This window comes from Microtus ochrogaster, chromosome 5 (genome assembly GCF_000317375.1).
Source record: "Microtus ochrogaster isolate Prairie Vole_2 chromosome 5, MicOch1.0, whole genome shotgun sequence".
In the NCBI taxonomy this organism is placed as follows: Eukaryota; Metazoa; Chordata; class Mammalia; order Rodentia; family Cricetidae; genus Microtus; species Microtus ochrogaster.
Genome location: NC_022012.1, coordinates 75,405,572 through 75,416,682, shown reverse-complemented (window position 1 = coordinate 75,416,682; position 11,111 = coordinate 75,405,572). Strand labels below are relative to the sequence as shown.

The window sequence follows — 11,111 nt, the reverse complement described above, 5'->3', positions numbered from 1 at the left end:
ATCTGTAACCTAGCCAGAAGACCTTGAATAATAAATCCAGTGTGTTCTGTACTAACTGAGAATTAGCAGTAATTTTCTGTGAGGTAAATAGGATACTGACATGCCTTTTTAGGGAATGGTGGACACTGGAGATTGAAATGGGGTCTTACACAGCAGTCTTCTTTCAAGGAACTGAATCTTCAGCCCTTATATTTTGAGTTTAGAGCTTACTAATTTACACAAGTAACTTCCCACTTACCCACTTAATGATCTTCTGCCTCCACTTCCTAAGGTATGAGCTCCACTTAGCTACTAAAATGCTTTTTATTACATTGTCCCAGTTTTGTGAGTTGTACTTTTTATAGTTTTCTTATCTGTATCATCTCTTTACTACTTTTTAAAAATTGCCTTAAACTTTCCATTTCTATTTTTAATTTATTTTATTTGTTCATTTTGGTTTTTTGAGACAAGGTTTCTCAGTGTTGTCCTAGCTGTCCTGGAACTTGATCTGTAGACAAGGCTGGCCTCGAACTCACAGAGATCCGTATGCCTCTGCCTCCCAAATGCTGGAATTTAAAGGTGTGTGCTACCACTGCTGCTGGCAGTCTGCACAGTTTTTGTTCCTTTTCCCTTCAGAGGTCAGAAGAGGGCATTGGATCCCCAGGAACTAGATGGATGGATGGTTGTTAAAACACCATGTGGGTATGGGATTAGAACCCAGGTCCTCTGCAAAAGCACCAAGTACTCTTTACTTAGCCATCTTTCCAGCTATAATACTGAATTTATCTTTTACGTGTATGAGTGTCTTGTGCCTGCATATATGTTTATGTACCACATGTGTTTTGTGCCCATGAAGGCCAGAAGAAGGTGTCAGATGTCAGATCTTCTGGGACTGGGTTTACAGGTGGTTGTGAGCTGCCATATGGTACTCTCTCTAGTTCCCCTCAAAACTGTATTTTAAAAGAATTATACATTGTATGAAGTTACTGAGAATTAAAATTTAAAGCTTATGAGCTAGATTTAGTGGCACCCAGCAGCTATTACTAGACTGAAGCAGGGAGTGTAAGCGAGGGTATCTTGGGCTACATAGTTCTAGGCTAGCCTGAGCTACAAAGGAAAGCCTTTTTCTCAAAACAAAAGTTGGGAATGTATCTGTTTCTAATCCAGTTTCCTTTTTTTTTTTTGGTTTTTCGAGACAGGGTTTCTCTGTGGCTTTGGAATCTGTCCCGGCACTAGCTCTGTAGACCAGGCTGGTCTCGAACTCACAGAGATCCGCCTGCCTCTGCCTCCCGAGTGCTGGGATTAAAGGCGTGCGCCACCACCGCCTGGCTCCAGTTTCCTTTTTATATTGAAAAAATAAGAACTATAGCAGAGGAGGTTGGAGAGATGGCTCAGCAGTTAAAATAAGCACTTTCTACTCCTGCTCCTGTCCTAAGTTTGGGTCTCAGCACCTACATCGTGTGGTTCATAGTAACTTATAACTGCAGTTCTAAGGGATCCATGCCCTCTTCTGGCCTTCTTGGGCACCCACACACTTGTGTGCATACAGACACATGTACATATAAAAATAAAAACCTAAAAAAAGAACTGTAGTAAGTAAATACCATGTTGTAAAATGTTTCATCCAATATAACAGTTCTCAAGCGAATGTTGTAACCTAGTCTTGATTTTTCAGTTAAGATAAATCTCATCTTATAATGTGAGAAATCATGAAGGGATGGTGAGATGCCTCATTGGTTAAGAATACTTGCTGCAGTTCCATAGTACCAGAATTGGGTTCCCAGTACCCACGTCAGGTATCTCATCACTGTTTATAACTGTAGTTCAAGATTTGATGACCCTGACCCCAAGGGGCTCCTGTACCCTCGTGCACATACTTACACATAATAAAAAAAAATAATAAATATTAAAAATCACACAAAAATGTAATGAAGCAGTGGCTTCTTGCCATCTCAAAATACACTTGACAATAGGGATTTAAGGAACATTTTCTGTTTATATTATATAATTTAAAATTTGACCAAATATTAAAAAAAGTATCTTAGCGTTCTTTCTGTCCCTCTTCTGAAGAGGTAACTCCTGCCTCCTCCGCGCCCCCTTCGTCCCTTTCCCCTCCATAACCCACTAAATAAACTCTATCACTCCCCCCCCCCCAAAAAAAAAGGTATCTTAAAAATTTCTTTTTCCCCCAGACAGAGTTCTTAGTGCTGAATAGGCATGTGCCATCAGCCTTGGCTTAAATTTTCTTTACCATAGGTTTCTGACATAAAGCTAATTGCGTTTGTCTTGACATTGTGTTTGTGTGTGGATGTGTGTGTGCTCCTGCATGTGCCACAGCATACAAGTCGGGACAACTTGGGAGTCTGTTTTCTCCTTCCACTATTGGGGCAGTCAGACTTGACAGCAAGCACTTTTACCCACAGTCATCTTGCCTGCCCTGCCTCTGGTTTCTTTGAATCTCTTTCTAGTTTTATTTTGAATGAGAAGTTATACTTGAGTAAGATGGAAGAGTTGAATGTAGTATCATTTAGGCCCCTTAACTTTTGTATGAGAGAGTGCCAGAATTGAATCCAGGGCCTCACACTTGCTAATCTGTATTGATTCTACAACTGAGCTACTTTCCCGGAGCCCTTGGCATTTTAAGTGTTTTATGCATGTAAAAACTAGTTTATATTTAGACTTTAGTGGTGATAATTAGGGGGATTATAGATTTGTTTCTACCAAGTAAGCTTTTGGAGAGATTTGTATTTATCAAGTTTGTATCAGTTGCTTGTAATGAGTAATAATGCTATGATTCTTCTCTCAGATGTGATAGTAAGCACATCCTGGGCAAAGACAGTGGAAGAGAGCAGTACTGGTGAGGATCAAGAAGACTCAGGTGGATTAAACACAGATACTGCAGATGCTCCACGTGTTCCTTCTGCCAATACAAATGAAGAGGAACACTTTGAAGCAGAGGAACCATTCTAACTTGGACTAACCAGAAATGTTCCAAGTAGCCAGACTTCTATAACAGAATCCTGCAGAATTTGGGGTTATTTGTAAGTTTTTCTACTTTTTATAAGTCTAAGTTATAAAACTTCTATGGATTCCTGCTTAAAATACAGTGACTATTTATAATTGTGTTTCCTACTTATTTTAGTATGTCTATTTATTATTTTTTGCTGTACTGTATAAATTTGACTTTATAAGTTGCTTCCAGTTTGCACTGAATTATTTCTCACTAAACTGGGTAATGTTTTAAAATGTAAATATGCACTGGCTATTAAGGTCTTTTTTAAAGAAATAAATATTTTGCAAATAACTCAGGATTTGAGAGATGTGAAGACAGGGAAGTGTCTCGAGACTTTGCGTGCCCGTTCGGACCCAGTCAGCCAGTCATTTTAACTGTGATGGATCTTTGATTGTGTCCAGTAGCTATGATGGCCTCTGCCGCATCTGGGACACTGCCTCTGGCCAGTGCCTGAAGACGCTCATCGATGATGACAATCCTCCAGTGTCCTTCGTGAAATTCTCTCCAAATGGCAAACATATCCTGGCCGCAACTTTGAACAACACGCTGAAGCTCTGGGACAAGGGGAAGTGCCTGAAGACATACACTGGCCACAAGAACGAGAAGTACTGCATATTTGCCAACTTTTCCATGACAGCTGGGGAGGGGATCGTGTCTGGTTCTGAAGATAACCTGGTGTACATCTGGAACCTGCAGAAGTTGTGCAGAAGTTGCTGGGTCACACAGTTGTTGTGATTTCCACGGCTTGTCATCCAACAGAGAACATCAATGCCTCGGCAGCATCAGAGAATGACAAAACATCAAACTGTCGAAGATGAGTGCCAAGTCCTGACTCCACAAGAGACTTCAGGAAGCCACCTGGATTGTCAAGAAATGCATGGGGGGCAGAGGTGTGGGGCCAGGCTGGGGCGACAGGCCTGGTGTACCTCCTCTCTGAAGATGTCTGGTCAGGGGAGTGCACACTACCTGTGACACTAGCCACTAGCCACTGTGACATTTCTTGCCAATTCTGTCCCTGCCTGGGGAGTTCATGGTCTGTTCTATGCTCAGAGGCCACAAATTTTTAATTTTTTATTACAAGAGTGAGTTCAGCTCATCATGGGTTGTTTTTCCCAATAATTGTTCTGTATCTTTTTGGTATTGTATTGTCTAGTGCACACACTGGAGCAGGACTACAGCCCCACTCCCGCTCCCTGCCTCCAGCCTTGGCCTGCCTGTAATAGTACCCAGTGTGTTTCCAGGAATTTCTGGAAACAGAAAGGTTCTAAGTTGTATCTGTGTCAAGTCCCTTTGTTTTTTGGAGTTCATAGGTCAACACTGACCTCTCAGTCGTTGCAGTGTCCCCTTGTCTTTGTGGTGTCACTCAGTAAGCTACACACTAATAAAAGGTAGGCTTGAACCCTCTGTGACCCTGAGTTCTGATGGGAGGGGAGCTCATCCCATCCATACCTGGCTTTTAGGGCAGGGGTTGGAAAGGTCTCTGGGAAGATGGATCCTTGCTATGCCTCTTTCCTAATTGCTGCTGTGGGCACTGACTGTTTTTAGAAGGGGACCCTCAGTTGAGAAAGAGTGGAACTCTTGGAGAGACTTCCTGGTCCTCTCCCTGCATGAGTCATCTGTGTAGGAGGGAGGAGTTCAATGTGGTACTTATCCCAGCAGGTACAGATTCTTGCCTTGGCCTCTAAGCCTACCAGCTTAGTCCCTGCCCCAAATGGATCCTCTGTCCTGGCTTTTGTGTGACCAGGACTGGGAAGAGGTGATGGCCAGACTCAGAGCTGCACAGTATTTTTATGACTTTTGGTTGTACCCAGAGTGGCCTGCCATGTAACAGTGCAGAGGTCTATGGATACTTGTGGTCCAGATAGATGGGTCAGGCTGATGGACACAGACAGGCACAGGCTGCTGCAGCCTGCATAGACAACAGATTTCTATGGAGCCAAGTCAGCCTGCTCTGTGGCTGCTGATGTGGGTTCTGAAGCCCCAGGCATCTGTTGGATAGATGTGCCTGGATTCTGGTCAGCATTGTGGGCATGCTGCTGTGGGGTTTCTGCAGGGGTGGTAAGGTCCTTCTAGCTGTGGCCTGGTGTGGCTCTCTCCTAAGGGAGGGAGCTTGCTTGCCATGCTGAGTGCAGTATCCCTAAGTATAGTTTATTTTTTCTACAGTTGAACTCTGTTGTAGATTTATGTAAAAATACATTCTCTTTTTGAAAATAAAGGTTTTCATGTCTTGTAAAATAACAACAACAAAAAAAAAACAAAAAGAAAAACAAAACAACAACCACCAGTTTATATAGGGAGCTAGTTCTTCAGTGACGTAAGGGAACATGCACGCATTTGTGAAGTACCCACTTAATCTTCCGCTAGAACATCAAGTGACAAGGTTTAAATCTGAAAAGACAGTACAACATCTATGAGAAAGCTCTTTATTGAAGTGGAAGGATTTCACATTGCATGACTGTCTGAAACATCTAGAAGAGCAAGGTCCCTTATCTCCTCCAGAAGGGAGTACAGACTTCTTCCCTTTGTTTGGCAGTATTCCTGACACTCCTCCTGTAGTACCTTGCCTTTGACTTCTTGGGCAAGCTGAGCTTCTTCCACAGACCGGGTCACTTCTTTCACTAACTCACTCTTCAGCAAGAGGGAGCTCTGATGGCACAGTTCTGGGTTTGGTGTCATATATGGTTTGTTGCTTATTATTTTAAGCCTGATTGTATCCGAGTGGCAACGCAAGGCCTGGACAGATATTCTTACCTAGCACAGAGAAATACACGTTATTACATCGTGTCTTTTTCTTCACATTGAAAACAAGGCTGAATATACACAGACTTACTGTTACATGGTCAAACAGATGAAATGTAACAGACTGCCCTCCAGCCGTGGTAGAGGTGATCTTGTTCTGAGACCGTTGTAGGGATCCTGGCGTCCATTCAAAGCTGTTCTCTGGGCCACATGAGATCACTAAGCCATCTTTATTCCTTAGGTAGGCAGCACCTTTAATGCCAAACCTAAATCACCACCAGGGTAAAACCGAGATAATGTATTCTTAGGGTGCAAATCTTCTATGCTGAGCCACTCTTCTGTGGTTTATCTCCGAAACATTTTTACAGAGCAGATAAGAAACAATGCTTTGCAAGCTAAGAAAGATCCTAGGACTGATGGACATGCATATATATGTACTCCCACTTGCTCCTGCTATTTCCTGATTGTACATATAGTAATTTTATGAAGTTTATATATGTAGCATTGTATATGTTAATATATAGAGACTTTGTTGAGAAAGTTTCGCTCCATAGCTGTAGCTGGCCTAGAGCTTGCTTTGAAGACTAGGCTGGCCCCGAACTCAGAGATCTGTTTGTGTCTGCCTATTGAGTGTTGGGATTAAAGGCGTGTGCCATCATGCCAAGCGTATATTCTTTTTAGAGATAAGGGCTCATAGAGTGCAAGTTGGCACCAAAATCATTATGTAGCTTCGGATAACCTTGAACTTCTGATCCTCTTGCTTTACAGGCACATATCACCAGACCTGGTTTTATGTGGTGCTGGGGATCAAACCCAGGACTTTATATGTGTTAGGCAATCAGGCACTCCACCTTTGAGCTACACACCCTCAGTCTAAATAAATATTTTAGTAAGTTACATATAATGTATCATTTGTTTTCAACACTGTATAGTTTAACTGTGATTTCTTACTAGTCACTGCATGAGAGGTAACATACCTTGGTATAAATACAAGCACACCATTTGTTCTAATCGAATAAATAATTCCATCAGCCATGCAGCGCTCCTCCGTTTCTGAGTCTTTGTCTTTAAAGTACATGCACTGGAAGAGCTCAGTGGACTGCTTCTGAGAATGCTGGGCCGCCTGTAAGAAGCACAACCCCACGTATGACAACAGAGTTCCCTGATGTCCAGCAAGAAACCTGAAGCTCATTCCCACAGAAACAGCTTTTATGTGGGCAGGATTCTGCAGTGTGGTGGCACAAACCTATAATCCCAGTACCTGGGAGGCTGAGACAGGAGGATTGGCCATACAGAGAGAGTTGTCATCTCAACTAAACCAAAGAAAAAAAGAGCAACCCTATCTTAGAAAAGAAAAGAAAGAAAGAAAAAAATAGATGGAGCAGCAGGCAGGTGAGATGTGAAGAGAAGGCTCAGTGGGCAAAGGCACTTTCTGTGCAAACCTTATCACCTGAGTTCAGCCCCCAGAGCCCATGTAAAGGCTGAATATGGTGGTGCATATCTCTAAGCCCAGCATTCCTACTACAAGATGGGAGGCAGAGATGGGAGACTCGGCCAGACACTCGCACCTATACTCACCAGCTATCCTGGAGTGCACAGTGCAGCAGCAGAAACAAGTTCTCAAAGACATGGTGGAAAGCAAGAACCAATCCTGAAAGTCATTCTTTCTTACTGTTTCTCTCTCTGCCCCCCTCTTTCTCTCTGCCTCTCTCAACACACACATTAAGACCAATGAGATGGCTCAGTGGTTAAAGGCACGTACTGCGCGCGCGCGCGCGCGCGCGCGCGCACACACACACACACACACACACACACACACACACTGATCTGATGAGATGGCTCAGTGGTTAAAGGCATGTACTGCCAAACTTGACAACCTGAGTTCTATCCCTGGGATGAAGATGGTAGAAAGAGATTACTAACTCCTACAAATTATCCTCTGACTTTCACTTGAATGCACAGATACATACACATAATAAATAAATAAACAAATGGAACTAAGAGATTTTAAAGACAAAAATTTAAGCCAGGTGGTTGTGGTATATGATTTTTATCCTAACACTCGGGAGAGAGAGCCAGGCGGATTTCTGTGAGTTCGAGGCCAGCCTGGTTTACAGAGTGAGTTCTAGGAAAGCCAGGTCTACATAGAAAAACCCTGTCTAAAATCACCCCCAAAACTCTAGACAATGCTAGAGTTTTTTTTGGGGGGGGGAAACAGAGTCTCATTACTGTATAGTTCTGACATCCCCAGCATTTGGGAGGCAGAGGTCAGACTGGTCTATATAAGGAGACTCTGTCTCAAAAACAACAACAAAACCCCCACAGATTCATGTTATTTCAGAACACTAGTAAATGTATTAAGAGCACTGCTTATAATAATGGAGTTTGCAAAAATATACGGTACCCCATTTTCTTATGCAGAAAGCTGAAACCCTCTTAGGAGATAGGTAGGAATTTGAAATTCTTTCTTACTCGGTTTCTGTTGTTGATATGTCGGCATAATTCCTCAAGATCTTTGTTGCTGAACAAATTTTCTTTAATTTCCATCTTCTTGTCTTTTGAAATGGCTGCCATTAATAGTCGGTGTACAACAATATCTGAATATCTTCTTATTGGAGAAGTAAAGTGGGTATACTTATCTAACGCAAGACCTTCAAAAGGAAACCAAACATCAGAATAAAGGACAGAGAAGTGCACTTTTGAAAAGATTTGTCAGACAGTGCTGTCAGTCACCGTAATGCTGGAACTCCTCCTCTGCACAGGAGCCGGTGGAGAAGTAGAGGGCATTGGACATGGCCTGAGTAGCCATGGAGCGCAGCAGCTGGTTCACCAGAGGGTCACTGGGGTCGTTGGCTCTATCCAGAGAGTCAGCCAGGGTTTTATTGGACCTAACCAGAAACAGAGAAGCCTTGATGGGTCCCAAAAGGCAATTTACAGGTGACGCTTTCCACTCCTTGGTTTAATTGTCTTCATCTACCAGCAGTTAAATTCATTTTAGCCACAATTTTCTTCTCCATACAGAAATCTAGTTTGCTTTTAAAGTTTAAATGAAGATTGTTAGAATTTAAATTTTTAAAAAATTATTTATTTTAATATATATATTTTCATGCATTCATATGATGCAGCAGCCCACTGAAGCCAGAGGCAGCATTGGGTCCTATAGGACTGAAGTTAGAGCCAGTTGTGGGCTGCTATGTGGGTGCTGGGAATCAAGTCTGGGTTCTCTGCAAGAGAAGTCAGTTTGCTCTTAAGTGCTAAGCCATTTCTCCAGCCCCCAGAATTTATATTTCGTAAGTAGTGTAATGTCCAATTAATGCAAGTCTAAGTCAATGCTTGACGGAAACAGGTGGTCAGGTTCCTGTGGAATTATACATTCTTTTGGGCGGTTTGAGACAGTGTTTCCCTGTGTAGTCCTGGCTGTGCTGGAACTCATCACTCAGTAGAACAGGCTGGCCTTCAACTCAGAGATTTGTCTGCCTTTGCCTCCTGAGTGCTGGAATCAAAGGTGTGTATCTCTGCCCCCCAACCCCCACATAGTGGTGTTACATTCTTTTTGTTTTTAAACACTGATTTTTTTAAAAATTTGATTTTATGTGCATTGCTATGAAGGTGTCAGATCCCCTGGAAATGGAATTACAGACAGTTGTGAACTGGCATGTGGGTACTGAGAATTGAACCTGGGTCCTCTGGAAGACCAGCCAGTGCTCTTAACCATTAAGTCATCTCTCCAGTCCCTGGTGTTACATTCTTAATACATTCAATGCAAGCATCCTATACAGATCAAAGAATGGGCATTTTTAAATTTTATTAAGAATTATTTAAGCCGGGAGGTGGTGGCGCACGCCTTTAATCCCAGCACTCGGGAGGCAGAGGCAGGCGGATCTCTGTGAGTTCGAGGCCAGCCTGGTCTACAAGAGCTAGTTCCAGGACAGGCTCCAAAAAGCTACGGAGAAACCCTGTCTCGAAAATCAAAAAAAAAAAAAAAAAAAAAATTATTTAGTTGGAGGGAAACTTCAAAAACAAAGTAGCAGGAGTGGGCACACACTCCTGTGCTCTGGGCACTCCAGAGGCTAAGCCAGGAAGCCAGCCTCAAAAACAAAAAAAAAACCCAAGAAACCAAAACCAACCAACCAACCAAGCACAGTACTTTCTGCCATTCCTCTGCCCCTCAAAAGAGGATTACCGTGTGTCTATGAAGAAGCCTTTCGCTTTAGCGCATTCCCGGAGTTCTGAGAAAAACTCCTGGTGCGGAGGTGGGTGTTGGCGCAGCAAAGCCTGGTGGGGGAAACTCTCCCAGATCTTCTTGGCCACCCAGTGGTTGGCTAGGATCATGCATTCTGCCACTGTCTCATGAACCTCCAGGGGCTGCTTAGGGATGAGGTCATGAATGTTCTTCTTGTCATCCAGCTGGACTCGAACCTCTACACCTTCCAGTTCCAGGGCACCGCAGCGGTCTCTTTTTGCTCGGATGTGGCGCGCTATGTCAGTCAACTTTCCAATTGCCCACACTAACTCCTCCAGTTTGGCCTGTCGGCTCTGCTTCTCCAAGGCTTTGAATTCTGGAATATCATCAACAATGCTGAAGTTTCCATCCAGTAGCTCTTGGGCCGCCTCGTAGAAGAGTTTGTAAGCTGATCGGATAATGGTTCTGCCATACCACACTTTCTTAATTTCATAAGAGGTTTTATCTAATTCCCACATGACACTCACGGCATACCTATAAGTCAGGGACATCAACAGTATCATTATTCCATTCTATTTTCTTGAAAACAGGTATACATCTTATTTATTTTGTGTATGCTTATGTGTATGGTGCACATGTGAGCATCATGACCCGTGCGGAGGTCAGGGGATAACTCGTGAGAGCCATTCCTCTCCTTTCACCATGTCGGTCCTGGGGGTCATACTCAGACTTAGCACCAGGTGTCCTCACCCACTGAGCCATCTCTTTGGGCTTTCATCCTTCTGAAAGATTATTCTGCTTTATTTCATGTCTGTGGGTGTTCTGCCTGCACATATGTCTGTGCGCTAGTATGTGTCGGTTGCCCAACGAGGCCAGAGGAGGGCATCAGATTCCCTGGAACTGGAATTACAGGCAGTTATGAACTGTCATGTGGGTTCTGGGAATCAAATCTGGGTTGTCAGAGTTGTCTGGAAAAGTGGTCAGTGCACTTAGCTGATGAGCCATCTCGCCAGCCCATTCTATTTCACAAGCAAGCAGAATGTGACTTTGAATCTAATGTGAAAGAAATGACCTTGCTACAGACTTAGGGTACAATTTTTTTTTAAATTTTTTTTTGTTTGAAATATTTATTTATTATGTATACAATATTCTTTCTACATGTATGCCTGCAGGCCAGAAGAGGGCACTAGACCTCAT

At 43.1% G+C, this 11,111-nt stretch overlaps 2 protein-coding genes and 1 pseudogene across 3 annotated transcripts in view; 2 read left to right on the top strand and 1 right to left on the bottom strand.

Moving 5' to 3' along the window:
• Nucleotides 1–3,280, top strand: part of Tipin (TIMELESS interacting protein) — a 19,604-nt gene extending 16,324 nt beyond the window's left edge. The window contains exon 8 of the mRNA XM_005372468.2: nt 2,786–3,280. Coding sequence (XP_005372525.2) covers nt 2,786–2,949 — 164 coding nt within the window. The 3' untranslated portion in view covers nt 2,950–3,280. The remainder of the gene's footprint in view (nt 1–2,785) is intronic.
• Nucleotides 3,281–3,304: 24 nt separating this feature from the next.
• On the top strand, nt 3,305–5,155 carry LOC113456075 (annotated as a pseudogene).
• A 250-nt stretch (nt 5,156–5,405) lies between these two features.
• The window catches only part of Dis3l (DIS3 like exosome 3'-5' exoribonuclease), a 38,005-nt gene continuing 32,299 nt past the window's right edge, over nt 5,406–11,111 (bottom strand). For both annotated transcript variants that reach the window (XM_005347778.3, XM_026779172.1), the window contains exons 12-17: nt 9,915–10,448; nt 8,465–8,619; nt 8,204–8,382; nt 6,709–6,854; nt 5,823–5,997; nt 5,406–5,743 (exon numbers count right to left, since the gene is read on the bottom strand). In XM_005347778.3, the coding sequence (XP_005347835.1) occupies nt 5,435–5,743; nt 5,823–5,997; nt 6,709–6,854; nt 8,204–8,382; nt 8,465–8,619; nt 9,915–10,448 (1,498 nt within the window). In that variant the 3' untranslated portion in view covers nt 5,406–5,434. The remainder of the gene's footprint in view (nt 5,744–5,822; nt 5,998–6,708; nt 6,855–8,203; nt 8,383–8,464; nt 8,620–9,914; nt 10,449–11,111) is intronic.